The sequence below is a fragment of the Tilletiaria anomala genome, assembly GCF_000711695.1.
Source record: "Tilletiaria anomala UBC 951 chromosome Unknown K437scaffold_14, whole genome shotgun sequence".
Taxonomy (NCBI): domain Eukaryota; kingdom Fungi; phylum Basidiomycota; class Exobasidiomycetes; order Georgefischeriales; family Tilletiariaceae; genus Tilletiaria; species Tilletiaria anomala.
Window position 1 is genome coordinate 217,093 of NW_013547008.1, and position 25,076 is coordinate 242,168.

Genomic DNA, 25,076 nt, shown 5'->3' on the forward strand with positions numbered 1-25,076 from the left:
AAAACGGACAACGGCCGAGCTATCCTCCCGGCCGAAACAGAGATGCAATTTTTTCCTGTAGAGCGAGAGAGAGCTCAACTATACATGACTCAAATCCATCTCAGTAAATGATTGCACGCGCGAGGCCATCGATCTGAGTATCGACTGCCATCATCTCAGCGCAACTACCAGACATATCGCTCAGCCGAGCGAAAACACCAGCTACAAAACTTGTCCGTCTTAGAGACCGAAAGTCTCTATTCCTTCACCCAAGATGGGCAAGAAAAAGGCGCAGAAGAAGGCGGATGACGATTGGTGTGTCATGCATGCGATCATAGCATTTCTGAGCCAACATTAAGTATGTTTGCTGATGTCCAGTGTCCCGCTATGCTGGTGCTTGTGCGTGCTTTTCCCATAGGGAGAATGAACTGGGCGAGTCAGTAGCTCCCAGCGGCGATGCGACTGCAGGGAGAGCTACCGAGACTGGTGATGCTGCTGTAGAAGCCAACGGCAAAGGCGCCTCTCTGACAGGCAACTCGGCGCCTGTCGGAAATGATGATGACGAGGATTTTGGTGGTCTCATGTCCACCATCAAGAAGGGCGCAGCAAAGGGGTCAAAGAAAAACAAGAAAAAGCAGAATGAGGTAAATTGGGACGAACTTGGCGAAGAGGCTGAGCAGCTCGGCCCCGATGCCCCTAATCAGGTCATTGCACAGTGAGTGCCGCCACAAGACCCCAAAGCCTGATACTGATTGCTCACGAGCTTTTCAATATCCTTTTCCAGGGAGAAAACCGAGGAAGAAGGTCAAAAGGCAGATGCGAAGGAATCGAATGACAAGCCCGAGGCAGGTGAAGAGACCGATGGCGATACGCCACGGATACTCACCAAGAAGGAGAAGGAAAAGCTCAAGAAGGAGAAAGAAAAAGCTAAGAAAAAGGCGCAGGCTGCGGCCAAGAAGGCAAATGCTGGCAATTCTGCAGAACCTGACGATGCTTCATCGCCTTCAAAGGAGGCGGGAGTCGCATCAGGATCCGAGCCTGCATCCGCGCCTGCAGCAAACGATGATGAGGACGACGACGATGAGGCAGAGGGGGACGGCGCGAGCGCGGAGAAGAAGAAGAGTGAGAGCTTGACGCTGGTAATCGAGTCGTTTTGCAGAACGTTCAGCATTTAATCCCACACATTGTTCTCACAAATAGAGAAAAAGAAGAAGAAAGCTGCCGAGGCACAGGTGAGTTGCCGATCAAAAGAGATCAGAGGTTGTACATGTAGTCGGCTGAATTCAAGCTACATCACTTTTCTGCAGCCTGCACCTGCCTCGGGCAAGAAGCCATCTGCTGCTGTCTTGGCACTGAGAGCGCAGATTGAGGCCAGAAGGAAGGCGGAAGAAGAGGCAAGGTGAGTCGAATACGACCGGGTGGGTGCGTAAGTGTCTGTTTTCTAATATATTTGGGGGGCATTAGAGCTGTCGAGGAAGCAGAGAGAAAACGCCTTGAAGAGATCGAAAGGCAGGAGCGGGAGGAAGAGGAGTGCAAGGAGGCAGAGCGACAGCGCAAAAAGGAGAAAGAGCGCCTCAAGCGAGAGCAGTTGAAGAAGGAGGGTAAGCTCCTCACACCCAAGCAAAAGGCAGAAAAGCAAGCAGCAGAGGCGCGCATGAAGGCTATGATTCAGAGCGGTCAAATTACTGTCGAAGGCCTCAAGGACGCCGAGGGTGGCGCTGAGACCAAGCGCAAGGTCGTTTACGACAACAGGAAAAAGAAGAAGAGCCCGGCGGACACTTCCAAACAGACTGCCCAACAAAATGCTCATACAGCCGCTAAAGAGCAGCCCGAGCAAGATAAAAAAGCGGAATCAGTGCTTGAACCGGTAGTGCCGGTTGCAATTGAGGCAACAGGCTCTACGGAGGCTGAGTGGAAGCAACAGGAGGGGGCAGAGGAGGATGTCAAAGATTCATGGGATGCAGAGTCGGACGATGAGGTGAAGGACGATTGGGCTGCGGAAAGCGATGACGACGCACAGGCCGCGGCGTCAACCAAGCCAATTGGATGCTCCGCTCAAAGCAATGGCAAAGCGTTTGCATCAGCCTCAGCTCGCCAATCCGACGCAAACCCTTCCACAGGTGCCAAGGGCAAAGCTCCTGCAGCTACAAAGCAAAGCGAGGACGAAGGGAGTGACAGCGATAGCGAGGCCACTGATTCGGACTCGCACGATTCGGATGACGATGACAGCAGCGATGAAGATGAGGACGAGGGCATGACGGCGATTCAGCGTCAGGCTGCGCAGAAAAAGCAAGAGGCAGCTGAGAGGCGCAAGGCGCGTACAGAGGAGGCTTTGGCAGCACGAAGCAAAGACAATCTGCGTTCCCCTATTTGTTGCATTCTTGGTCACGTAGACACAGGCAAGACCAAGCTGTTGGACAAGATTCGTCAAACTAATGTACAGGAGGGCGAAGCCGGTGGTATCACGCAGCAGATTGGTGCTACTTATTTCCCTGTTGAAAACATCAAGCAGAAAACGGCTGTCATCGATCCCGAAGGCCAATTCGATTACAAGATTCCAGGCTTGCTCGTCATCGACACTCCAGGTCACGAGTCATTTACAAATCTCCGTACTCGTGGGTCCTCGCTCTGCAACATCGCCATTCTCGTCGTAGACATCATGCACGGTCTCGAGCCACAGACCCTCGAGAGTATTCGTCTGCTACGCGATCGCAAAACACCATTCATCGTCGCACTCAACAAAATCGATCGTCTCTATGGTTGGGATGCTACTCCCAATGGAGGCTTCAGAGCGAGTCTTGCGAAACAGAACAGATCTACTCAGCAGGAATTCGAAGACCGAGTCGCCAAGACTATCGTTGCCTTCGCCGAGCAAGGTCTGAATGCGGTCCTCTACTACGAAAACAAGAACTTTAGTCGCAATGTGTCGCTCGTGCCTACGTCTGCACACACAGGCGAGGGCATCCCAGACATGCTCCAGCTCATTGTCAACTTGACGCAGAATCGCATGAGCGAAAGTCTCATGTATCTTTCTGAACTTGAGTGCACCGTTCTGGAAGTCAAGGTCATTGAGGGGCTTGGTACGACGATCGACGTCGTACTCTCCAATGGTGTCCTGCGCGAGGGGAACAAGATCGTTGTCTGCGGTCTCAATGGGCCCATCGTCACACAAGTACGAGCGCTGCTCACGCCGCAGCCGCTGAAGGAGATGCGTGTCAAGGGTGCGTACGTACACCACAAGGAAGTCAAAGCCGCCCTGGGTGTCAAAATTACTGCGCCGGATCTCGAGAAGGCCATCGCAGGCTCCCGCTTGCTCGTGTGCGGGGAAGACGATGATGAAGAGGATCTCAAGGATGAAGTCATGTCGGACCTCACAAGCCTTCTCAATTCCATCGACAAGAGTGGCAAGGGCGTTTGCGTGCAGGCCTCGACCCTTGGCTCATTGGAGGCCTTGCTTGAATTCCTGCGGGTCAGCAAGATCCCCGTCAGTGGTATCAACATCGGACCCGTCTACAAGAGGGACGTCATGCGCTGTGCAACCATGTTGGAGAGGGCAAAGGAGTTTGCATGCATGCTCTGTTTCGATGTCGATGTAGACAAGGATGCAGCGAAGCTTGCGGAGGAGCTGGGCATTCGTGTCTTCAAAGCCGACATCATCTACCATCTCTTTGATGCATTTACTGCGTACAATGCGGAGATGGTCGAGGCAAAGAAACGTGAAGCGGCTCCCGTTGCGGTCTGGCCATGCCGCCTGAAGACTATCGCAGCCTTTGCGAAGCGTGACCCCATCATTCTCGGTTGCGACATCATTGAGGGGTCGCTCCGAGTTGGTACTCCTCTTTGCGTCGTCAAGGTGGACCCAGAGACGAAGAAGAAGGTGAGGATGGTCGCTTCTTGAGAATCTCGGCTTCGAGCTCACCTACTTATATTTTTTGAAAAGGCCATCATCAATATTGGTCGGGTCACGTCACTAGAGTAAGCTGTGGACCAAAGCTTCACGCAATATGAGATTTTTGCTGATAGCTTACTGCGCATATCAGAATTAACCACAGGACGAAAGATATTGTGCTCAAGAGCGAGGTCGGTGGCGGTGTTGCTGTCAAAATTGAAACTTCGCTCAACGAGACTTCGAAGCTGTTCGGCCGGCACTTTGATGAGAAGGTGAGCAAAGTGAAGGCAATGCACGTTCGACCTTCAGCTGACCTTGTTCATCCCATTGTGAATATCTTCTAGGACGAACTGCTCAGTCACATCAGCAGAAGTAGTATCGACGCTTTGAAGGATAACTTTGTGAGTAGTTTAGCAACATCAAGACAATCCATTCCACTGATTACCACCATGCTGCTTCGTACAGTGGGATGGTATTTCGACAGACGAAAAGAAATTAATCAAGAAACTTAAGGGCGTCTTGGACATCCCCTGAAGTTCCATCCCATGCATTGCTTGTATGTATCATCATCATTCGGGCTCACGATGCTAGGCTTACCATGGTCTGAGTCGGAAGTGATGGGCGAAGCGTGTTTAATGTTCCTGCGATTCGATTGTGCGAGTGCGACAGCTTTGCATGTTCAACATCTATCCGGAAAACTTTGCGAGACTGAGCATGTTACACGCAGGCACCTGCAGTCGATTTGGCCCCAACCTGCCCAGACCCTCACTATGAAGCCGTTTAAACCGCATTCACCTTTCAAGGTCCACTATTTACAAATGTCTCAAGAGTTATATGGTCGCCTATAGCATCCATGGTTGCCGAATTTCCCTCGATTGTTCGACACGCTCCCTTCCACTTCATACACACATCGGCAATGTGATAAACATGCCTATCCACTTTATCGATTGCATAGTTCATGAAGCAGTATTATCAATCTTGCCCTGGCTCCTCCAGCTCAAGCTTGGAGCGGTGTGCTCCCTATCAAAGGTCGCAGTGTTCAACCCTTTCAAAAACCTTGTTCCGATAAAAACTGCTGGACACTTTACTGCAGACGAGTAGTTTGTCATCTGTCAATCATTATCAGTACCGGCTTTAAGCAGCTGAGGCAGAGGAACAAGAACTGAGGCTAGAAAACACTCCCCTCTGCGTTCAAGCAAAGCTCTCTGACAAGAGTTGAGCTGGAGCAGCAATTCAACGCGAGGGGGAGAGCGTTCCCCGTAGAAGCTTCGATCGCGTTCACAGTTAGCACTGTCGTCGCCACTGTCCCTATGTTCAATCCGTGTCTTAATCACCTCGTCAACGGCACTATTTTTTCTAACAGCATGTTGCACAATTGGCGATAGTCCACATTTTGGCCTCATCGAAGCGGTTCGTGGATGCTCAATGGATGCCATTGACGCCAAGATGGTATACCTGGGGTGCGCTGCTGCCACAACATTTCTGCTCGCGTCAGCCGCCTCACTTCTCTCACTAATACTATCTCGTATGCAAGCTCCATTTATCGCTATATGTCCTCCATCAGAGTGGAAATCACTCAACGTAGAACGCACTCGTACATTAACGGGCAATTTGTCCTTACCTGAGAGGATCTAGCTTGATTCTACTGCCTGTAAGCGATGTCCTTATGCCCGTTCCATCACTCCTGGATGCCAACCCCATCAAGCAAGAGCCCAGTAACAAAGTCGAGCTAAAGCCAACAGTAGCGCAGGAGCCAGATACACTGAGGTCGATGCCATTGTTCGTGATTTTGTGAGTCCATCCTAGGTCAATGAGCACGGCGTGAAGGCAACTGTCCTATTGGTATACACCCGGATGGAGGCCGTATAACGATAGATCGAGTTGAGAGAGCAGCAGCGCTGGGGGCATGAGTCAACGAAGCAAAGCACGGCTAAGCACGTTGAAGCAACACAGACCAAAGAACACCGAACGTCGTGGAAGGTTCGAGAACAAGGAGCAAGCTACAGTGGCTGTACGTGAAAGCCAGCACCTTGTGGATAAGTGAAGGGCCGCAGGCACACAGCACCCAGAGCTCGTGTAGCATAATGAACAGCAAGTGGTCAGCGCATCCTAACTTGGTCGAAACGAGCCATCTTTTCAACAGGTTATGGGCCCATGGTAGGCATAGTCCCATCCTTCTTAAGCGTAATGCAACCGCCAACCTCTGCAAGGTTCACTCCGCTAGCATTGATGAGGTCCTGCTGCATGCCCTTGGATCTCAAGTGCATTCTTAAGATAGATATTGACAATCTTGTTCGTGCCGGTCGTAACACGAACTAGTCCATTGTCGCATTTGGTCAATGCATTCATCGTGTCGCCCCTGGGCAGCGGAGACGGTATGGTGATTACAAGGGTGGGGGATTGCACAATGGCATCCTAGTTCGGCCTATAATGCAGGGAACCACCAATGCAATGCAGAACATGTTGGCCTACGCAGATTGTGCAGATGCGAATGTTGAGTTGTTGCACGGACGCCTCAATCACACAGGGCGTAACTCGCGCAATGCAACCTGCAATTCGAAGGGCATACCTGTTGCTGAAGCTGATTACGCATGTGAAGCGTGCGCGCTCGGAGCAGCGGACCACTCCCCATACAGCACCATAAGGGAAGAAAGGCAAGCACGGGATGTGTTTGAAAGGTGCCACGGACATTGTTGGACCTATGCCCATGCAGCGCGTAAATGGCACGCACTCCTTCCTAACCTTCACAGATGCGAGACGGGCAAGGTCTGGGCTCACACATTGGCAGCTCGCAAGAATATTACCGACGTCATCGATAACTGGATTCGCAAAGTAGAGGAGGCGATCAAGGCCCTCCACGTGGACAACGGTAGCGAGTATATCGGTATGCCGGTGCAGCAATTCCTCTGACGAAACGGTACTCGAAACGAAGGGTCAGCCCTATACACGCTTCACAGAAGGGGTGCCGCTGAGCGCCTTGATCTGACACTCTTCAACATGGTCCGGGCCTGGAGCAGTTAGTCGAATCTGGACAAGGCACTCTTGGGTGAGTTGGTCGCAGCAGCGGCCTACACAACCACTGCGCAAGCCTCCTGTGTCACAATGGCCCCACAATAACTCGGCCTCCAGAAGCGTACAATAATCGCAAGATATTGATTGGTCACCTCCGTGTAATAGGCTCAATGGCCTATGTTGTGTGCGATGGAGAGTTTCAAGGCACCAAAGCGGACGAGTCCACACAATCAAGGGCGTCCTCGCAGGGTATAACAGGGCCACGATGTACCATGCCTGGATCCTTAGCCTGAAGCACCATATCTGGTCTCAACACGTCACTTCAGGACCATTGAGACGCCCAACAGACCTGCATACACTGACGATGGGAGGGAACTGCAGCCGGCGCGGCCGCAGGCGAAAACGCAACAAGTCGAGGAGCGATCATTACAATGGGTACCAAGAGGCCACTTTGAGACGGTCAACTCGTGCTGGCAAGTCGTCAGGCGGGTTCTGACGCGTGGCGTCATTCTACTTATCAACCACAATTCCTTCTGATCCAGTAGAGTCTCACACCAATACGAAAGCGACGACACTGACAAATGGGCAAAGGCAATCAATTATAAACTTGACAGTCACAAGAGGAAAGGAACAAGGGTAGATGCAAAACTACAATCGGGCCGACGAGCCGTGAGTGCGAAATGGGTTTACGTTCAAACAGAACAGCAACAGCAATGTACAGAAGTATATAGTGAGACTAGTGACCAGCGATTTCTTGCAGTTCGAGCGGGGGGGAGGGGGTATCATGAGGCTTATCTGGCTGCCTCCTGGCTGATCACCCGCACCGGCACTTTAATTGCTCTGGCCGCCATGAACAATTGTCATCTCCATCATTTAGACATGTAGACGTCGAGACTGTCTACCATGGCGGCGACTGTGAGGAAAAAGTCTACCTCGAACCACACGCCTGAGTGCAGCGCTTGGTCATCAATCACTTGCGATTGCGCAAGAGCATTTCCGGAGTACGGCAAGTAGGTCGGAGCGGGCACAGTAAGCTCGACACGAACTTTTCGCAGATCGGCCTTGCCAGTGGCAAAGGCGACTAGTGACTCTCCACGTATATGTTCGATGGCAACTTCACAACATTGACGGCTTAGGTCGACGACCTCGTCATCACAACCGAGCATCATGAGACGACGCTTCGACTGCTAGGCCTGCTGCCCATGGACCCGATGCAACACGCACACCTGCAGTATCTTCATTGATCAGGCGGCCTATGCAGGGTCCGACACCTTGAAGGTTGGACATAGCAAATTGTAAGGCTATCGCAACTCCCCTCTCTGCCGCGCAGGGGAATGTTGACGTTAGCGAGACAACCGGGACTAAGCATTTCTACCCTGCTGCCATCGGACCTTTGCTCTATCTCGCACTTGGGATACAGCCTGACACGGCTTACTCGGCCGCTAGCGCGGGGCAAGCCAGTGCGGAGCCGACAACAGCAGCTTGGCGAGCTGCCAAGAGAATCATGCGGTTCATTTGAGGGACTTGCAATCTCGGGATCGAGTACAAGCGCGCCAGCGGTAAGAATCTAGTCAGCTTCTGTGATTCAGATTGCGCAACGGCAAGAAAAAGTACTCTATGACAGGCTTTGCGTTTCATCTCGTCAGGCGGCATCAATTGGTTGTCGCGAAGGCAGCACAGCTCATATAACACCATCGAACCTCATGAAAGTTTCGAAGGCAAGAAACAAGCTACAGAGGCTGCGCGTGAAAGCTGGCATCTTGTGAATGTATTAAGAGTTGCACACAGCACTCAGAGCGCGTGCAGTGTAGAGGACAACAAGTGGTCAGAGCAAGTATCTTGGTCATAATCAGCCATCCCTCTAATACTGATCTTCCCTGCCCTTCATGGCACAACTTTTGTTTGTATGCTGGTTCAATCCGCATATACAGGTGCTACTCCACATAAATGATAAGCATGCAGGGATCAGCCAACTTTAGGAAGGGTGATCGATTGCTTGCAGCAACCACAGTGGTGCCGCTTGTACTTGCTTGGTCCAACTGAGGCAGTGCGGTCAACCGGGACACATTAATCATCATCCACCATCCTCACCTGTTCTCAATGCGTTCCCCTCCGTACTATACAATAAGAGATGAAACAATTGAGGTGGCACCCTCAGCATTGACAGTGCATCCAGCTATGACCCCTTGTATTCTACTTTTATAATGGTATGCTCATCCAGACCAAAGGCATCGGCCGGTCAAACATACAAAATGACAATATCTTCCGGACATGCCATTTCCACAATATTTGCTCTGACCTCAACTAGACTCAAGGGGAAAGTCAATGAGAGCGCGTGGCGTACATGGGAACTTGGGAAACTTTTGTCGCCAAGCGTACACTAGGATTATCTAGCTTGCAAAGATTAAAATTAATTCGTTATCAGCGGGCCCCGTCACGAAAGCTGTAAACGGACGCCATAGTAACGTCTCCACGGTTGTGTGAAGCAATGATGCAACTGTCAAAGTATCAAATATCAACATACTGTAGCTGTCAATTTCGGACGCAAGTTCGGAATATCACAATATCATGTTAGCTTTTCGCTCAACGAGAAGAATCTAGCCTGAATGTACCTACGAGCGAGCCTTTGCAACCTCTCAAAATGACAGCTGGGGGCGAGCAGCTATCCTATCTGTTGACATGCAGATCTATACTGTGCAGAACAAGTGCACCTGGCATTCGCCAGTGTCGCCAGGCTTCATTTCGCCTTGTCCAAATCTTCTCATCCCCAAGTATCAACGGCAAAAAAATCGACTACACTTTCAGGCACTGTCAAAGGTCAGGACTCAAAAAGAACAATATGTTGGCGTTGCGAAGGATGCCACTTCCGGAAAGGCAAATCACGCTCCCCATCAATTCTCGTTCAGATCAATCCAAACACGTTCCCAAATACGTAAGGGTGCCACACCTCCAAGCGCTGCTCTGGCGACTAGTCAGCCCAGCGCCCTTAAATAGCTGGCGTGGTGCTCTGCGACGTTGCCTCGCTGCCTACTATTTTCTGAGCGCATCATAGCAGTGGGGTAATCTGCTGACAGACTCATCAGATCTGGCCGAGAAAAATGATAACATGTGTTGGCATCACCGCGGCCATCTCTATATAGCGTATCATGTGATAGGACCGTCCACTAGATCATATAGTAGACTTGCGCGAAAGAAACGAATATGAGATGATGCAAGGATCTATTTTGGTACTGTCATACAACTGGAAATGGGTGCAATGCGGTGAGCTCTATCAAGGCGAACGGGTGTATTGCTTGCAATCAATGCGTTGGTTGAATCATGGCATCGACAGTATTGATGCGACAATCTTTAAGGAACTGGACGAGGTCTGTGCCGCCAGTGCCAACCAAAGTCGTTTCCCTTCCTGTCGGTGCAACCGTGATCGGTACCTGCAGATCATCGGATGCGTGCACTGCTGTTGGGCTCTTGCGCGACTGGCTGATGATGTAGAGCGCTGCCACCTTCATGTGCTCGTCGCGCAGGCTCTTCAGAGCTTTAAGAGCTTTGTCGTAGGCGAAGGACAATGTGGGCTCAGTGCCTATGCGGTCAATTATAAATGCGCGAACGGGATGTGGTGTTCCGCTTTGGTGTGAGGTAGTAGTTGGTGGCTCAGACTGGCTCACATCTTCAAAGGACAAGGACCGTAGGTGATGGAGAAAGTCTCGATGGTGCCTGGGCATATAGAAAGACATGCGCTCCATGAATGTGGCATCTGATGGTCCCAAATCGACAGAACGAGGCGTGCGGTCGCGGAGGCGCTCCTTTCGTCTGGAGTGGTCCACGTCAAGGAAGACATCCAAAGCATGAATGAGGGACGATTGGCCCGCGCTCGGTCCTCCCAAATTTCGCCGAACGTGCTCCGGATCGATTCCTGAATAGTGCCATCCGCGCCCTGCCAATGATGCATCACTACCTCTGAACCATGGTCGGATAGCCCAGTAGAACTCGGCGGGTACACAATGATCTCTGACTTTAGCAAGGATGCGAGTCAAGTCGCTGATGACACCCGCGAGCCGCTCGAGATAGTCCGTGAGCCGTTTAGAGGCGAGTCGGTCGCCGACAAACGCTTCGTCTAGTGATTGTCGCATGAGCGTGAGAGCCTCAACACCTCTCATTTCGATGAGGAGAGATGTCAGGTAAAAGTGACGTTCCGACTCAGTGTCTGTGAAGGTTTCGACGATCTTGACATTGTCCGGAGTCAGCCCGCGTGCTGGATCCGATAGCTCCCAGTTCCACAAGACTGTCGTCGCATACGTCAAGATGGGAGGAAGGCCGAGCACTTCACTGAGCTGTACCAGTGGGATGGAGATCGGAGCTGGAATGTCATCCAGATGAGCGCCTCGACCTTCTTCCTCGAGTTCGTTGTCCGGAGCAGACGTCTTGAACCACCGAAAGTCACTCCAAGACGACGTTGCGGGTTCAGGCTGATGACTGCTCTGAGGTTGGCTGTGTAGGTAGAAGTGTGCAAGAAAGGAGAGGACCAGGTGACCTCTGCGAGCTTTCCTGATGTCGCAGTGCATGTCGTGCTCGATGCTAATGATAGGCATCTGAGAATCAAATTCAGTCGATCCAAAAAGGAATGGTCAGCAACTGCGGTGTGTGTGACTTTGATCTCAGGATGCTCACCTGCCTGACACGACGGCGCCACCGACGCGCCAGCGGAGCGCCTTCTGGAGAACTTGATGCTCCCCCACCAAGCAGGCGGAGATGAGATGACCGAGCAAGAGAGAGCAAATCCTCCCAGATGTGGTAGGGTGAATCTAAGCGAGACAGTGGCGGCTCCGGAGGAAGAAAGCCGGTGCGTACGTCGATATCAAAGTCGGCCGCTGCGAGCGTGCTGGTGTCTGGCATGCCATTTTCTGAGTTCAAGCCTTCCTGGGGATACTTCCATGGCTCGAAGACGGCGGCAAGACTCGCCTGGTCGAACGAAGGGCCGGACGTCGTTGCCACGCTGTCAGTGTTGTTCGACTGTGAGCTCTCTGCAGTGGCTGACAGCGGTAAGCTCAGGCGATGCTTTGCCGGGTTTACTTGCTGTGCGAGAAAGTGCTCTGGTGGGAACTCATAGTACTCGGCGGCTTCGTCCCTCTTTGGCCACCTCGGATAAGAGACCTGGGAAGGCATGATGCTCGTTACTGACCGAATGCGGAAGCTGTGTCCAGGCAACGTTGCTAAACACGGTGTCCTGGCGGGTCACCCGTTTATAGGTGGTCTTGTCACTGGGGTGCGTAGAGAGGGGCGTGAGAGATGCTCAGTGGCGAGGCGGTAGGAGGCGTTTGCGTTGATGTATATCACCTACAAGCGCCACAGCCGACATTGAACGCATTGGTATATATACGATGGGAGTTGATCATGATGTTGAACAATCTTTTTTCGGTCCAGAGTCATTTCGTTCAGAGGTGAAAATCCAAAGTAAAAAGAAAGAATTACTGGCTGTACGCCTTTACCCTTGCGTCCACTTGAAATGTGGTTCCGGCCGGACGGAGCGGGAGATAAAAAGAAAGAAAGCAGAGCACGGCTTCCCCGGAGCGCTGCCCGAGATCTCTTTGGACAATGGTCTAGATTCCAACCGGCGCAGTTGGCAGATACAGTGATGAGCGTCGCCTTAACACCCACACGTACAGCGTTTCACTCAACACGCAGCTGGCTCATCGCCCACAAAGTCCAGACTCCACAGTCCCAAGGGGGACTCGAATCAACGGAATTGATCCCGCAAGATGCGCATGACCCGAGTTTGCCGTCCAAGACATACGGTTGTCAGCTGTAAGCTGACTCAGACGTCAGGCCACAGCCTGCAAGCACGACAAGACATGCGCTGATGGCAGCTGCAAGCATGCACAGCTCAGGGTCTCGGACATTCTGGGATCCGGGGCCCGCCGCAGGGGCAAAGCTGGGGTGCAGCCTGATGGTCTGACGCGTGATGCAGCCGCCTGCAGCGAGATAGTTACATGCTCGTCAATAATCTATACCTGATCTCTGATCGATGACCAGCTCATCGCTTTCGCAAGGCAGACGCAGTCTCCCTTTGACCTTCTTACCTCTCTTCCGCTGTCTATAGTGTATGCGTATGCATACAGTGTCGCTTTTACGGTTGCGCAGCCGCGTCTCGAGAGGCGCGCAGGAGCTTAGGAGCCCGTTGGTGCGCATGCCATGAAGCATCCGGATCAGCGATGACGTGCGCCGAGCCCGATATTCGACCGAAGATCGTGCTGCTCTGACCTACAGGTACTGGTAGCTGCTTACAAACTCGAAATCTCGAGCTCGACTGTTTCGGCAACAGTTAGCCATGGCATGTTGGATTGGCGCCCTTTATCCACCGATGATGAGGCTCCCTATTCATTTTCGTGGTTCAATCCTCGGAACTCAAACAGGCTGGATGCTACCTGAAATACCATTCTGAAAGTCGTGACAAGATCGTGGCGGGGAAATGCAGCCGTCCGCACTCATCACGCGCATCACGATTGGTCGATGCGCTGCGGCGGTGCGAAGACGATGTGGCAGTAAGCTCTGCACCGAAGGGAGATGCCTTGGTAATTCGAAGCGAAAAGTTTAGCAGCTTTTTGTGAGATGGAATGCCTTTGTACCATCAAGTTGACTACAGAGTCACTCCCTGCCCGACCTAATGCTCGTCACGAATACCAAAGGACTGACGGGACCGTCAGTTTCGATATAATAGTGTCGTTAATTCCTATCCTACCCGAGGAGATGCGGAAGTCGCAGCCATTGTTGCGAGCATCGATAGTTACAGTAGACCAATATATAGATGTGCAGAGGCATTTCTACGAAGGCAGGGCTGATGGCTAGATTCTTAGACAAGTGCATGTAGCTTAGTCGACCAAGAGTGATGAGGGCTGGTGGATGTGCCGATGGTGGGGCCTACGCCACGACAGAGCGGAATGTAGGGTCACGTGATCCTTTCCGTCCTTCCACCACGTCAGCAGGGTCTATGGAGTAGTCCAAGTACTGAATGTCGCCCGCGGCGCGAGGTGGAGTGCTGCGCGCGCCTGCAGTCAATATGGAATGACCGGCTGGTGCCACTCCCGTCATCGACTGACAGACTACTTGTACATACATATCCCCCCTCCATCAAGGACAAACCTCTCTCCCACCTGAATGGTGCCATTGCATCTTCATATCTTGACACGGAGAACAAGGACATTGCGGACCGAAGATCACCACAGGAAGTCCACCTCGTCGGCATAACAAGCTCGACTCTGCTCACCATGAACCCCGAATACGACTATCTCTTCAAGGTGAGCATCTCGCGCTGGGCCCCATCTCCGAGTTTCGGTGCCGAGTGGAAAGCAGGTTCCACTTCGGCTCCGCCTGTTGCTATTACTACTGCTACTACTACTACTAGTAGTAATAATAGTAGTAGTAGTACTGCGGCTGCTGCTCGTATCCCTCCTTCGATTGTGCCTCTCAAGGACGCAATGATTGACGTGCCACCCTCCTTGATATTCAGCTCCTGCTAATCGGCGACTCAGGCGTCGGAAAGTCGTGTCTGCTCTTGCGATTCGCCGATGACACGTACACGGAAAGCTACATCTCGAGTGAGTGTCCGCTGCTCTTGTCGTAAGAGCTTACATGGCCAGCCACCCGCCATTCCTGCTGGGACACGTACGTGTGCAGCGCAGGCATGGAGCCCAGCCGCAAATGAGTCGATACCCAGTACATGCGGCATTTGAAGACTATAAGCTCCAACTGTGCATTTGGAGTCGCAGACGTGCTATGTGTGACTTCGTGACGGCCCGGGTGGAGAGTGGGGTGCTGACTTGATGGCCGCATCTTCAGCGATCGGTGTTGACTTCAAGATCAGGACCATCGAGTTGGAGGGAAAGACAGTGAAGCTGCAGATCGTAAGTCGCTTGCAGATAGTTAACAGCTCGTCTCCATTTTACTGACTGTTCTTCGCTTGCGCCAGTGGGATACTGCTGGTCAGGAGCGCTTCCGAACAATCACCTCATCATATTACCGCGGTGCACACGGCATCATTGTCGTCTATGACGTGACGGACCAAGGTAATAGCTGACAATACAGGTATTCCTTGCGCATGTCTCACCAAAAGAACCTTTTCCTTTTCTCTCCCGCAGACACATTCGCGAACGTCAAGCAATGGCTGCAGGAAATCGACCGATATGCTTGCGAAGGCGTCAACAAGCTTCTCGTTGGTAACAAGAGTGACTTGACCAACAAGAAGGTTGTCGAATATAATGTTGCAAAGGTTCGTCTGTCGCACAACCCCTCCTTTCTCCGAACCCGAAGTTTACTTGAATGGCATGGGAATTCACAGGAATTTGCGGACCAACTCAACATTCCCTTCCTCGAGACCTCTGCCAAGAGTGCCACAAATGTCGAACAGGCATTCTTGACCATGGCAAAGCAGATCAAAGACAGGTGCGTACCCTCCTACAGATTTGAAGCCCATATCGCTTGTACATCGCGCTCACGATTGCTGCAACGATCTTTTCGGGGCCTGCAGGATGGGCTCTTCCACTGTCAACAACACAGCTGGAAAGGCAACGCTCAAGGTTGGGCAAGGGCAGAACGTCCAACAACAGCAAGGCGGCGGATGTTGCTAGGTTCGCATGGGTATCATATGTGTGCAGTGAGAATACATTGACATTCGTCCTCTATCGATCGATAAGTTTCGCTGCGGCAGCGCGTCGCTGCTGACCCAACCACGCAAAAGACGTGCGATATGGCGTCGTACGCCGGCCCCGTGATACAGAGTGAAGTTCTTGTGCCAAACGCAGACTGACATCCTGAAATGCTGAAGCCATAAGACGCAGTTCTTGCTCCAGTGCCTGATTTACATGTCACACGATCAGCAGGCAGCAAGCTTCGCATAATCCTCCATTCACGGGCACTTACGCTCTCCTGCGCCGCTTCTTCCGCGCGCGGCCTTTCCTTGAGAAGCTGGTCTTGCTGGCGGATGAACTGGCAAATGTAGGGACGGGTTCTGTTGAGTAAGCGTCGCCCGACCTGCTACGTGAACCAGACTCACCGCACGCGCCTTGGTCAGTTTGTCCTGCAGTGCCTTTGCATGCGCTTCGCTGTTAGCGTGCGATGTCTGCAGGGCCGAAATTAATTCTTCTGCCTCCTTGGGAAGCGACTTGCCCGCCAAGGATGCTCTTAATTCTCCCAAGTTACGTTCACGTCTGAGCGCTTCATCTCGGTGACCGATACCCTGAGTTTGCAAGTCGATCTTATCCATAAGTAGACCATTAACCTGCTGCGTAAGCATGTTACACCGGTCCTGTGCCTCTTTGAGCTCCGCACGAACGCGAGAATTGTCATCATCAAGTCCTTGTTTCTCGACCTCGACTGACGCGCGCAACTGACGCAAGATGTCAACCTGATCTTGATTGACGAGGGACACTAAAATAGGGAGAGATTGTGAAAGGACTGTCACCAATTGGAATTGAAATACCTCACTCACAGTCGCTTTTGGCAATGATCAGCGCTTTGGACTGTGCATCATGTTGCACTCGCAATTCAACCATGCTTTTCTTTGTGCTGTCAAGCTCCTCAACCAATTGCGTAAGCCTACTGCGCAAGGCTATGTTGGCCTCAGCACTGAAGAAAGGAAATAAAGGTCAACTCGCTTGCAACGACGCGGCTCAGTTGCCCCTTCACTCACCCATCGCCACTGGCTGAATGACCATTTCGAAACTCCTCAAGCTCCCGGCTCAGCACCAATTTGGCTTGATGCTCTTTGAGATAATCTGCCTCATAGTGGTCTTTCATGCGCTGCGCATCCTCCAGAAGGTTCTCCAGCACAATGATGCGGCTGACATCCGCCTTGTTTGCGACAGCTGCATCACGCTCCCTCTTCAGCCTCCGAAGTTGAATTTTGAGGTCAGACATGGAGCTTCCCGTCAAAGCATCCTCGAGCTCTGTATCCAGCACAGGAACAGGTAGATCAATGCCACCTCCTGAAGAATCACCGTTAGTGATAGCTGTTGTGCTAGCTGTCGCCCCGGAATCGCTTGCTTTGGAAATTCCTAGCTCCAGCTCTTTCACCCTTTCCTGGTACAACTCCAACTCTTCTTTCTCCGAAGCACGAGCTGATTCGCTGTTCTTTAATCGTTCCGTTAGCTGGTCCTTCTCGAAGCGTGCAGTATCAACAGCTTTTTGGAGGCTTGAGGCTTTACCCTCAAGCTCCATGACTTGTTTCTTGTACGAGTCCATGAGAGGCTTGAAGTTGTTCATCTTGGTCTGTTCGTCCTGTAGAAGCGTGTTGCGATCAATGAGCTCCGAATTTTGTTCCTCAATATCCTACGATAGACATCACGCAGTTCCAAGGAGTGTCAGTGAGCCGAAACGCACATAGATGAAAAAGACAGCCTCACCTTGAGCTTGCGCCGAAGATCTGCGCTCTCCTCAAGTTTTTTCTTGTATTTTTCGATAACGCTCTCGGCCTTTTGGAGCTTATCCACTGTATGCTTGAACTCATCCAACTGGTCTTTCACCCTGTCGAATTCTTTCGCCTTTTGTCCCGCTTCCTCAAGCTGTCAGGGAGGCAAGGAGAGTATGAATAAAAATACGCTTGTTCTTTCTGACTGGCAAGAAAAAAACTTACCGCACGAGTCCGCTCCCGCAGCCCAACTTGCAACCTGTCGATCTCACCTTCTGCGCTCGCCAGAGCATCTTCGCACTTTCTTAACTCCTCCGTCAGTCTTGTGACTTCAGTGCGCTGGTCCTGATGCAGGCTCTTCCTCTTCTCGGCTTCGAGCTGTTCGGTGATCTCACCCATCTTGGATTGCAGCTTAGCAAGTTCGCCCTCCAATTCTTCAATCGTGTTTCCTCTGGCCTCATGCTCAGCGACCAGGTTTCGATACTCGAGACTGAGGTTGTTTCTTTCTTTAGATGGCGACTTCGCAACATCTGATAATTCTTCTGAAGGCTGCCGAGCTCGAATATCCAGAAATTCATCTCCGTCTTCGTCCGCGCTGACTGGTTCGAGGCTTTTTCTAGTAATTTCGATACTCTGCATGAGCTGCTGTTGGTCACCTTGATCGAGGCCTTGAATGACCTCAACGTAGCTCATCTTGTTATCGCTTTGAACCGCGATGATCAGCGCCAGTCGGCAGAGTTTGCAAGCTTCAGATGGGGCATTGATTCGGGCAAGCGCATCGAAATCCGGCTCCTCCAGTTTAGCTGTCGAGAACTGCAAGTTCTCGGCCATGCTGGCATTGAATGACCGTTGATGTGTTAGCTGACAAGAACATCATGTCATGCTCGCTAGCCGGCTCACTATTGAATCATTAACTTGTACAGCCGTTTGAGTGTGCCGATGCGCAGTACAACATTGTCTTTCAATTCGTCCTCGTGAGGATTGCGAAAGTGTTCACCGTCGCTAGCGTTGCACATTGTGATGGCTCAGCCTCCGCTCGTTCATGGTCCATTACACACGACTGAGACTCACACGTGATTCAGCGCATCAAACAGTACAGTGCCATCGCATATGTCCTCGATCGAATGAACTTCCTTATCCAGGAGGTCGATTGCACGGACTCCTTGAAGCCAGTGAACGAAGGCACCTGCCTCTGCCTCACTTGTTGAGCCCGCCATAGCGATGATCAGATTTGGCCGGTTAGCTTTGCTCTGCCCCCTTGGGTGTAATAATGGACGAGTGAAGTTGCGGCTCGACCGTCGGCCTACTCTCAAGGGAAGGATTTCCGAATGTTGATTGTCTCACGGTCGTACTTTGGTTCATCAATCATGTGCTCTCCATAGTATGTCATTGTGAACATGTGAACATGTGTGAGCCTGAGAGACCCGGTGGTGTTGGTGTGACGCGCTGCGCCCTGCGCCGCCATTTTCTGATTGTTCGTGGACTGGACCTTTCAAGCTGTTGAGCTCCTACCTTTTCCATCTCACCATCCCCCCGTCTTTCCACTCGTCCTCGATGCAAATGAAACAGTCTCAGATATCCGGCAGATTACATAGGTGGTCGCGAAGCGCTCGGATAGCACCGCTGTAATGCTGTTCTGTTCTGGGACTTGTTTCGTCTCCCTTGCTTCAGTCGATGATGCCAAGTCCCTAATCTGCACTTTCAGCGCAGCAGTCTCCAAACAAAGAAGAGAGCAACCATACCCGCAATGATGTACAGAGTTAAGCGGTGTTGCCGTGCTCCCTGACGGATCGTCCGTGTCAAGTGTTGAGACGTGTTGTTCAAGCGTGAGCCGAACGAATTGAAAGAATCCGACGTCTCTGAGAGCAGGCCTGCGCGCTGGCTCTCGGAGTCATTATGAATATCGATGGTCACAGATCGCTACAGCCGTGGGAGAAACCCGCCAACTATCAGCTCAAGCGAAGCGTGGCACCGTGATCATGTGTAATTTTACCTCACCAGAGATCGGACTTTCGAGAAGAGCTGATTGAGGGAGGCATCATTCTGCTGCTCGTACACCCGATCCGCATTGGTAGACATTGTATGAGTGACACACTTTAGCGATTCAGACGGGCATTTTGGCGCAGCCGAGCTTGCTCTTTGCGACACCTCGCATAGAGAATGACCGAATTGAGCTCAATGTGTACCATTTCTTGCTGCGGCTAGCCTGCGCTATGGCAAGAGAGCTACTGAGCAAATTGTCGAACCAATAGAAGGTATATTCAAATTCTTTCTTTTTGGGATTCAATCCTTGACTTTCGTTGGCGGCACAAGGCGTCTGGCCGGTGGCTTCAAAAGAACCCTCCTCAAAAAGAAAGAAAACAGGACGGCAGGACCTTGTTGCAACTGAATCTTCTCCATACCTGGAGCATCAAATGGCACTGACCAGTGTCAACTAGTCTTCCTGTAATCAGAACCGCAGCTGGATGCTTCAGTTGAAGAGTCATCAGACCGTCCAGGAAGATCTCTTGTGATCGCGTGATCCATTCGCTGTTGGTTTTTCTTTCCTCGCAGCTGTGCTCCAGCTGTAGCGCTCCTTCCAGAGCGCAAACTTTCAAACATCCCCACTCATTCAACATGATGCTTGGGCTTCGGCAGTCTTTCTCTCGGCTTAGCTGCGCCTGTTCGACACTGCGTACCGACTCGGGCCCATTGTTTCGGTCAACCTGGCGACCGACGGCAGCCCCCTCTCCGATAAATTTGGCGTACTCGGCACTTCGCTTGAATGTGCTCGGATCGGTGCGTTTTCGATCGCAACTCGCGCCTCGCAGGACCAAATACCGCAAGGCCCATAAGGGCAGGGTCCCGGTTCCGATCGGAGGCTCTATCGTCGGGACTACAATTCAAGAGGGCGCATTTGGCATCCGCCTACTAGCTCCTGCAAGGCTCTCAGCGAAGCAGCTTCAGAGTGCAGAGACTGCACTGAAGCGCAAGCTCAAGGTCGTCAAAGGAGCACAGGTGTTCATGAGGGTGTTCCCAGATATTCCTGTCTGTGTCAAAGGTAATGAGACAAGGATGGGAAAGGGCAAGGGGTCCTTTGAGTTCTGGGCATGCAGGTGCGTGTAACGAGTATACTTCAAGCTGATTTGAAGCCTGAAGGATCTTGCGTCTCGCCCATGTCACAGAGCGTCCGTTGGTAAGGTGATCTTCGAAGTCGGAGGACCGGTTGAAATTCGACAGGAAGTAGCTAAGGAAGGTGAGGCGCCTCTCCTGTAAATTGAGCGCTGTTCGTTCGCCTCTTTACTGACATTTGTAAGGCATTTTAGCACTCCGATTGGCCGCTGCAAAACTGCCTGTCCCAACTGAATTCATCACAAAAGGTGCAGCACCGCGGCTTGGCAACATCGTCGGGATGGCCCTTGATCCTAAAGCCAGCACTCTCTCGTCAAAAGCAAGTTCAACGTCACTTACCTTAGCCACGAATGTTCCCAGCGTCAGCCCGCCCGCTGTAGCATAACTGATAAAGCACTTCGATCGTGTCGCCATGCACATGATGCTCGCATGGTCTCGGCATTGCTGAGCATAGAGTACATACCAATGTCAAATCGCTCCCTGTGCAACTACACCGCTGAGCATGGCCTCCTCTTCTGCTTCCTGAGCTGCCTGCAGGAGGTCTTCTTCGGTGAGAGTGGAGCCATCTATCCAGTGCTCGCTGCCATAAAATCCTAGTTCATCTTCCGAAGGGGACACCTCCTGTCGCGGGTCGGTCTTTGCCTTGGCGGTCCCTTGGCTGATTGGGTCTCGAGCAACAGTAATTGCTGGAGAACATTGGATCGAATCTGGAGGCACGGTGATCAGGCCCTTTTGCGTGATAACAAAGTGCGCTGGTTCATCGAGCTCGAGCCCTGAAGCACACCAAGATGAGAAAGAGACCGCAGCTTGCCTGACGCACACCAGCTGACTATTGTTGGGGTGTTTTTGCCGGACAGTTTGTCCTGTTGAGGGCGTGAAGCAGCCTGCAGAGTCCGCAGCCGACAGTGAGAGTGGCAGCGCAATCCGCTGCCGCGTCTTGTTGAGGAGTACACGGGCATTCACGCAGCTAGTCCAGACAGGACCAAGTTGCGCAACTTTACCCGAGGCGACGTTGGAGTTTGCCTCAGCGGGAATGCTGAAAGTGTCCACTGCTCCACCGCCGCTACCGCCGGTGCTGGCGTAGTCCAGCTTACAGAGAGAAGTGATGAGCCCGCTAGAATGTGCCGCTTGTAGCTCAAAGTCTGGTGGTGCATGTAGGTCATCCGGCTCGACAAAGTTGCTCGGAGCGTCGCTGCTCAGATCCGATGCAGGATCCGCCAATAGGCTGAATGTGGTGGAGTCACGAAGTTTGTTGCATCGCTCCGAGAACAACCGCGTTGACTCTAAAGCGTCTGCTAGATGGTTGACAACAAGGACTGCCGATCCGAGGTGAGGTCGATGCTCGTCAAGCGAATCAACGCTGGATCCTGCAGCTACGTATTTGAGCTGCTCAGACAGATCACACAGCATCCTAGAGCGCTGCATCATGCCTTCGACGTTATTCCCGTGGACTTCATTGAGCACGGTCGCCAGGTTATCGATCACAATCAGGTCCAATGGCGCAGAATTTTGATTTGCATGGCGCGCACCGCGTGTTGAAGATAGAGAAAGAGTGTCTTGAAAGCTCGGCAGGGTGTGGTGTAGGATCCGATGAAGCGCTTCAAAGTTTGGGGCGTGCGCAATGTGAAGATTCTGTAGCATGCGCCGAATGTGCACGCAGCTTTCTGCACCCGACCTAGATGCAGGTGAAGCTTCTTCGGTGTCGGTCTGCATGCTCTTGTGAGACCGCTTGCGTCCACTACCTTTGAAGATGCCGCTTGATGTAGGTTGTGAGAAGGAGAGATGCTGCTCTTGCCGCGGATGACGCTCCTGGGTTCTTGAAGCGTACCGGGTCTGCACCATCTCGACCAGACGATTGACCACTTTATGTGCGGCTGCTTTTCCTCCCGTCAGGAGCAGTGCGACACCTCCAGCTGCCTCCCAATGCGGCGGCTCTGGAGAACGCCTATCCCCAAGTGGAGGTATGCGCTGCGGGTCGTCTGCGAAAAGATCTATCGAGTCGAGAGCGTCCACCATCTTGATGCCCAAGAGCGTACTCATGATAGTTTGTATGATTAGCTGGGTCTTTCCAGATCCACTTTCACCCGCCAGATCAGTGATCGTGCCTCGCCGAAGGCCGCCATTGAGCATGGTGTCGAGGCTTTTGACACCTGTAGGTACGACACCCTCTGAGAAGAAGCGAGATCCTGATGCCTCAGCACTTCGGCATCCGACTGCCTGTGCATTTTTCTTGCATGTTTGTCTGCCCGTGGTTGGTTCCGCGAGAAAGGCATCGGCTGAGGTTGAGGCGAGAGAGCATGTTGGATAAGCTCCAGGCGGCAAAGACGAATAATCAAAGAGGGTCAAAGACACTTCATCCTGGCCGGGAGTGGCGGCGACAATCTGTGACAAAGACAGCGCAGGGCCTGTAGCTTTGAATTGAGTCCACCCGGTCACGAAATCGACCACGTTTCTCTCGCGAGACCGGTGAGCTTGTCGAACTTCTTGCCATAGCGAAGGGGAGGATCTGGGGTGAACAGCGAGTTGGACGACATGCTGCATGCGCACCACATCGTTAGCAGTAATCATAATAGAGGATGTGACTGGGCTATTATTGCCGCCTGCTCCTATTTGCTTTTCAACGTCGATCGGTGATGCGAGAAGCAGGTCGAGGGGGGTCAAAAGACCAGCTTATTTTGGGACGTGGAGTCAGCGAAAGCACCGGTTCCGTGAAATGGGGTCGCGCAGCGCTTACCTTTATGGCACAGGAGACTGTCCTCCGAGGCGAGTCCGGGTAAGCCTGGTGGGCCGCGGTCCATGGTGGACATGGGAAGCCCGAAGCTGGTGAAGCGACGTTTGGCTGAAATGCGACCATATGAGCATCAACAAATGCCACTGTGATCGCCGAAGAAGTCCAGTTTCCCAGCTTCTCTCCCTCACTTCTCCCCAATGCCTTCCAGCAGATCGTGAAGACTTCGAAGCTGTCTCTACACTACGAATAGTTGGCGGCTGTGGCCTGTGAGCGATGAGATTGAGATGAGAATCGAGTGGTGAAGCGTGGATCTGCGCCGTGCATTCGTATCAGTTGTGGGGTGTGCTTTGAGTCCCGCAACGCGACGCGTCGCGCCGAGTTTGGCAAACCATGAATTTAAATGGGCCGTTGGTCGTAGCTGAATGAATTAGGGTTGCTAACTCCACATCAAGACCCCGGCGTCCGGCGACCCATGTATCTGACTGATGTAGCACCAGCGCTAGCGCTAGGGCTACGTGCGTGGCCAACTCGGCACCCTTCTCCTATTCAACTCTGTCGAAGCTCTAGTTTCCATCCTCTGGAGGGCTTCATGCATCGTCCTTGGCTTCATCGCTTGGTCGTTCACGTTTTATCTCGTTCGCGAAGGAACCTTGCTTGCATCGCTGCGAGCTCCGAGCCGCAGGGCAGGCTCGAATGCAAGTGCCGCGCTGTGGAATCAAAGAGAGTTCGTTTCAACTCTTCGAGAGATGAGACGACACTCCATGACGTCGATCATCTGGAGCCCCTGGCCTAGCATCCAACGCTACTGGAGTAACATGTTCTTCTCACGTGGATAATCTACGCGATTCAATGTGATCTTCTGTATAAATAGGTCACCTGTGAACCAGCCCTGGCAATGCATGTGCTGACTATGCGCACGCGTTGCAAAGGCTTGCATGGCCATTCGCTCGGACGGAGAGTATTGCAGGTGATGGTCAGGGGGCAATTCGATACGTGTTCAGGTCCTGCGTCCTGCGTCCCTTGCTTTGAGTACATGGCTGTACTGAAGCTGTGCCAGTTCTTATCACCCGTTGCACGCCAGGGCATCATCTATATATATTCTACATCTACATACGGTCTACCGTGTACCCCCGCTAGCCAGGGCCTCGCAGTGAGCAGCCTCCAGCCTCGATGTACATCCACAGCTATCACATTTCGAGTTCCAAGGTCTGAGATAGTGCACACCGAGCTTGCGCATGTCTCTGTCCCCAGACTGCCAAGTGCGGCACCAGCAAACACAGTTAGCTTTTTGCCAGCCGCCGGCAAGTCGCGCCAAGCAGGGCAGCGGTTGAGCATGTAGCTGGGATGGTTGTGCCCGCGGTCAGCCTCCTCGTCAGGCCAGCGTGCCGGGGTACCACGCGCGAGCCACCTGGGTGAGCGACGTTGAGAAGAGGCCTCGCTCGGGGATGGTGCCCTTCACACTCATGCGTGTCGGACGCGCCGATGTTGAGCCTTTTGATGAGGTCGCCACCGCCTCGCCTCGTGTCTGGAGCCGGTGGAGGAGCGCACTCGCCTATGTTCAGTCCCAGAGCTATGGCAGATAGGCGGCGCAGAGTGCAAGGGATTAGGTCTGGAGCCACCGAGCATGGAAGAGACGGCAGTGGACCGCAATTACAGAAGGCTGCACGTGGAGTTTCATAAAGGTGGAGACCCGGTGTGTGTCACTGGCGTGCAGGTTGATTCACTGCATAACACTAGATTTGTAGATATACACGTAGCGGGGGCTGTCACAGACGACCATGACGCCAGCGTTATGTAACGGAAGCTCAGTCTCCTATTTGAATCAACAATGATTAACGCTTTCTGCGGATCGCCGTGGACTGATGGTGCGTGGCAAGAAACTCGAAAGCGGCGACTATTGAATACTGAGAACCAGACTCGCGAACGCGAAACAGTGCATTCGACTTGCGTGGGGGGGG

The 25,076-nt window shown here is 52.4% G+C and overlaps 8 protein-coding genes across 8 annotated transcripts; 3 read left to right on the plus strand and 5 right to left on the minus strand.

The window, feature by feature from the left end:
- Positions 1-131: 131 nt before the first annotated feature.
- On the plus strand, positions 132-4,510 carry K437DRAFT_254676 (uncharacterized protein). The gene is made up of 10 exons (XM_013389504.1): positions 132-294; positions 398-694; positions 764-1,101; positions 1,180-1,211; positions 1,287-1,378; positions 1,444-3,856; positions 3,920-3,954; positions 4,020-4,140; positions 4,213-4,269; positions 4,334-4,510. Exons 1-10 carry the CDS (start codon positions 254-256, stop codon positions 4,400-4,402), a joined length of 3,495 nt encoding a protein of 1,164 aa, XP_013244958.1. The 5' UTR covers positions 132-253; the 3' UTR covers positions 4,403-4,510.
- Positions 4,511-10,084: 5,574 nt separating this feature from the next.
- On the minus strand, positions 10,085-12,232 carry K437DRAFT_254677 (Indoleamine 2,3-dioxygenase). The gene is made up of 2 exons (XM_013389505.1): positions 11,546-12,232; positions 10,085-11,466 (listed from the first exon to the last, which is right to left on the minus strand). Exons 1-2 carry the CDS (start codon positions 12,038-12,040, stop codon positions 10,180-10,182), a joined length of 1,782 nt encoding a protein of 593 aa, XP_013244959.1. The 5' UTR covers positions 12,041-12,232; the 3' UTR covers positions 10,085-10,179.
- Positions 12,233-13,930: 1,698 nt separating this feature from the next.
- Positions 13,931-15,637, plus strand: K437DRAFT_40512 (ras-domain-containing protein). The gene is made up of 7 exons (XM_013389440.1): positions 13,931-14,169; positions 14,382-14,469; positions 14,711-14,775; positions 14,841-14,937; positions 15,010-15,140; positions 15,210-15,313; positions 15,399-15,637. The coding sequence occupies exons 1-7, from the start codon at positions 14,140-14,142 to the stop codon at positions 15,496-15,498; spliced, it is 615 nt and encodes a 204-aa protein (XP_013244894.1). The 5' UTR covers positions 13,931-14,139; the 3' UTR covers positions 15,499-15,637.
- K437DRAFT_40568 (uncharacterized protein) lies at positions 15,578-16,257 on the minus strand. The gene has a single exon (XM_013389441.1). The coding sequence runs from the start codon at positions 16,161-16,163 to the stop codon at positions 15,777-15,779; it is 387 nt and encodes a 128-aa protein (XP_013244895.1). The 5' UTR covers positions 16,164-16,257; the 3' UTR covers positions 15,578-15,776.
- On the minus strand, positions 16,132-17,224 carry K437DRAFT_40714 (uncharacterized protein). The gene is made up of 4 exons (XM_013389442.1): positions 16,560-17,224; positions 16,359-16,495; positions 16,262-16,297; positions 16,132-16,175 (listed from the first exon to the last, which is right to left on the minus strand). Exons 1-4 carry the CDS (start codon positions 17,129-17,131, stop codon positions 16,165-16,167), a joined length of 756 nt encoding a protein of 251 aa, XP_013244896.1. The 5' UTR covers positions 17,132-17,224; the 3' UTR covers positions 16,132-16,164.
- A 72-nt stretch (positions 17,225-17,296) lies between these two features.
- Positions 17,297-18,936, minus strand: K437DRAFT_40724 (uncharacterized protein). The gene is made up of 3 exons (XM_013389443.1): positions 18,348-18,936; positions 18,177-18,278; positions 17,297-18,108 (listed from the first exon to the last, which is right to left on the minus strand). The coding sequence occupies exons 1-3, from the start codon at positions 18,491-18,493 to the stop codon at positions 17,388-17,390; spliced, it is 969 nt and encodes a 322-aa protein (XP_013244897.1). The 5' UTR covers positions 18,494-18,936; the 3' UTR covers positions 17,297-17,387.
- Positions 18,937-19,707: 771 nt separating this feature from the next.
- On the plus strand, positions 19,708-20,800 carry K437DRAFT_254683 (uncharacterized protein). Its single transcript, XM_013389506.1, has 3 exons — positions 19,708-20,371; positions 20,441-20,511; positions 20,582-20,800. Exons 1-3 carry the CDS (start codon positions 19,893-19,895, stop codon positions 20,770-20,772), a joined length of 741 nt encoding a protein of 246 aa, XP_013244960.1. The 5' UTR covers positions 19,708-19,892; the 3' UTR covers positions 20,773-20,800.
- K437DRAFT_272812 (uncharacterized protein) lies at positions 20,794-23,391 on the minus strand. Its single transcript, XM_013389507.1, has 2 exons — positions 23,122-23,391; positions 20,794-23,056 (listed from the first exon to the last, which is right to left on the minus strand). The coding sequence occupies exons 1-2, from the start codon at positions 23,192-23,194 to the stop codon at positions 20,856-20,858; spliced, it is 2,274 nt and encodes a 757-aa protein (XP_013244961.1). The 5' UTR covers positions 23,195-23,391; the 3' UTR covers positions 20,794-20,855.
- Between the last annotated feature and the right edge of the window lie 1,685 nt (positions 23,392-25,076).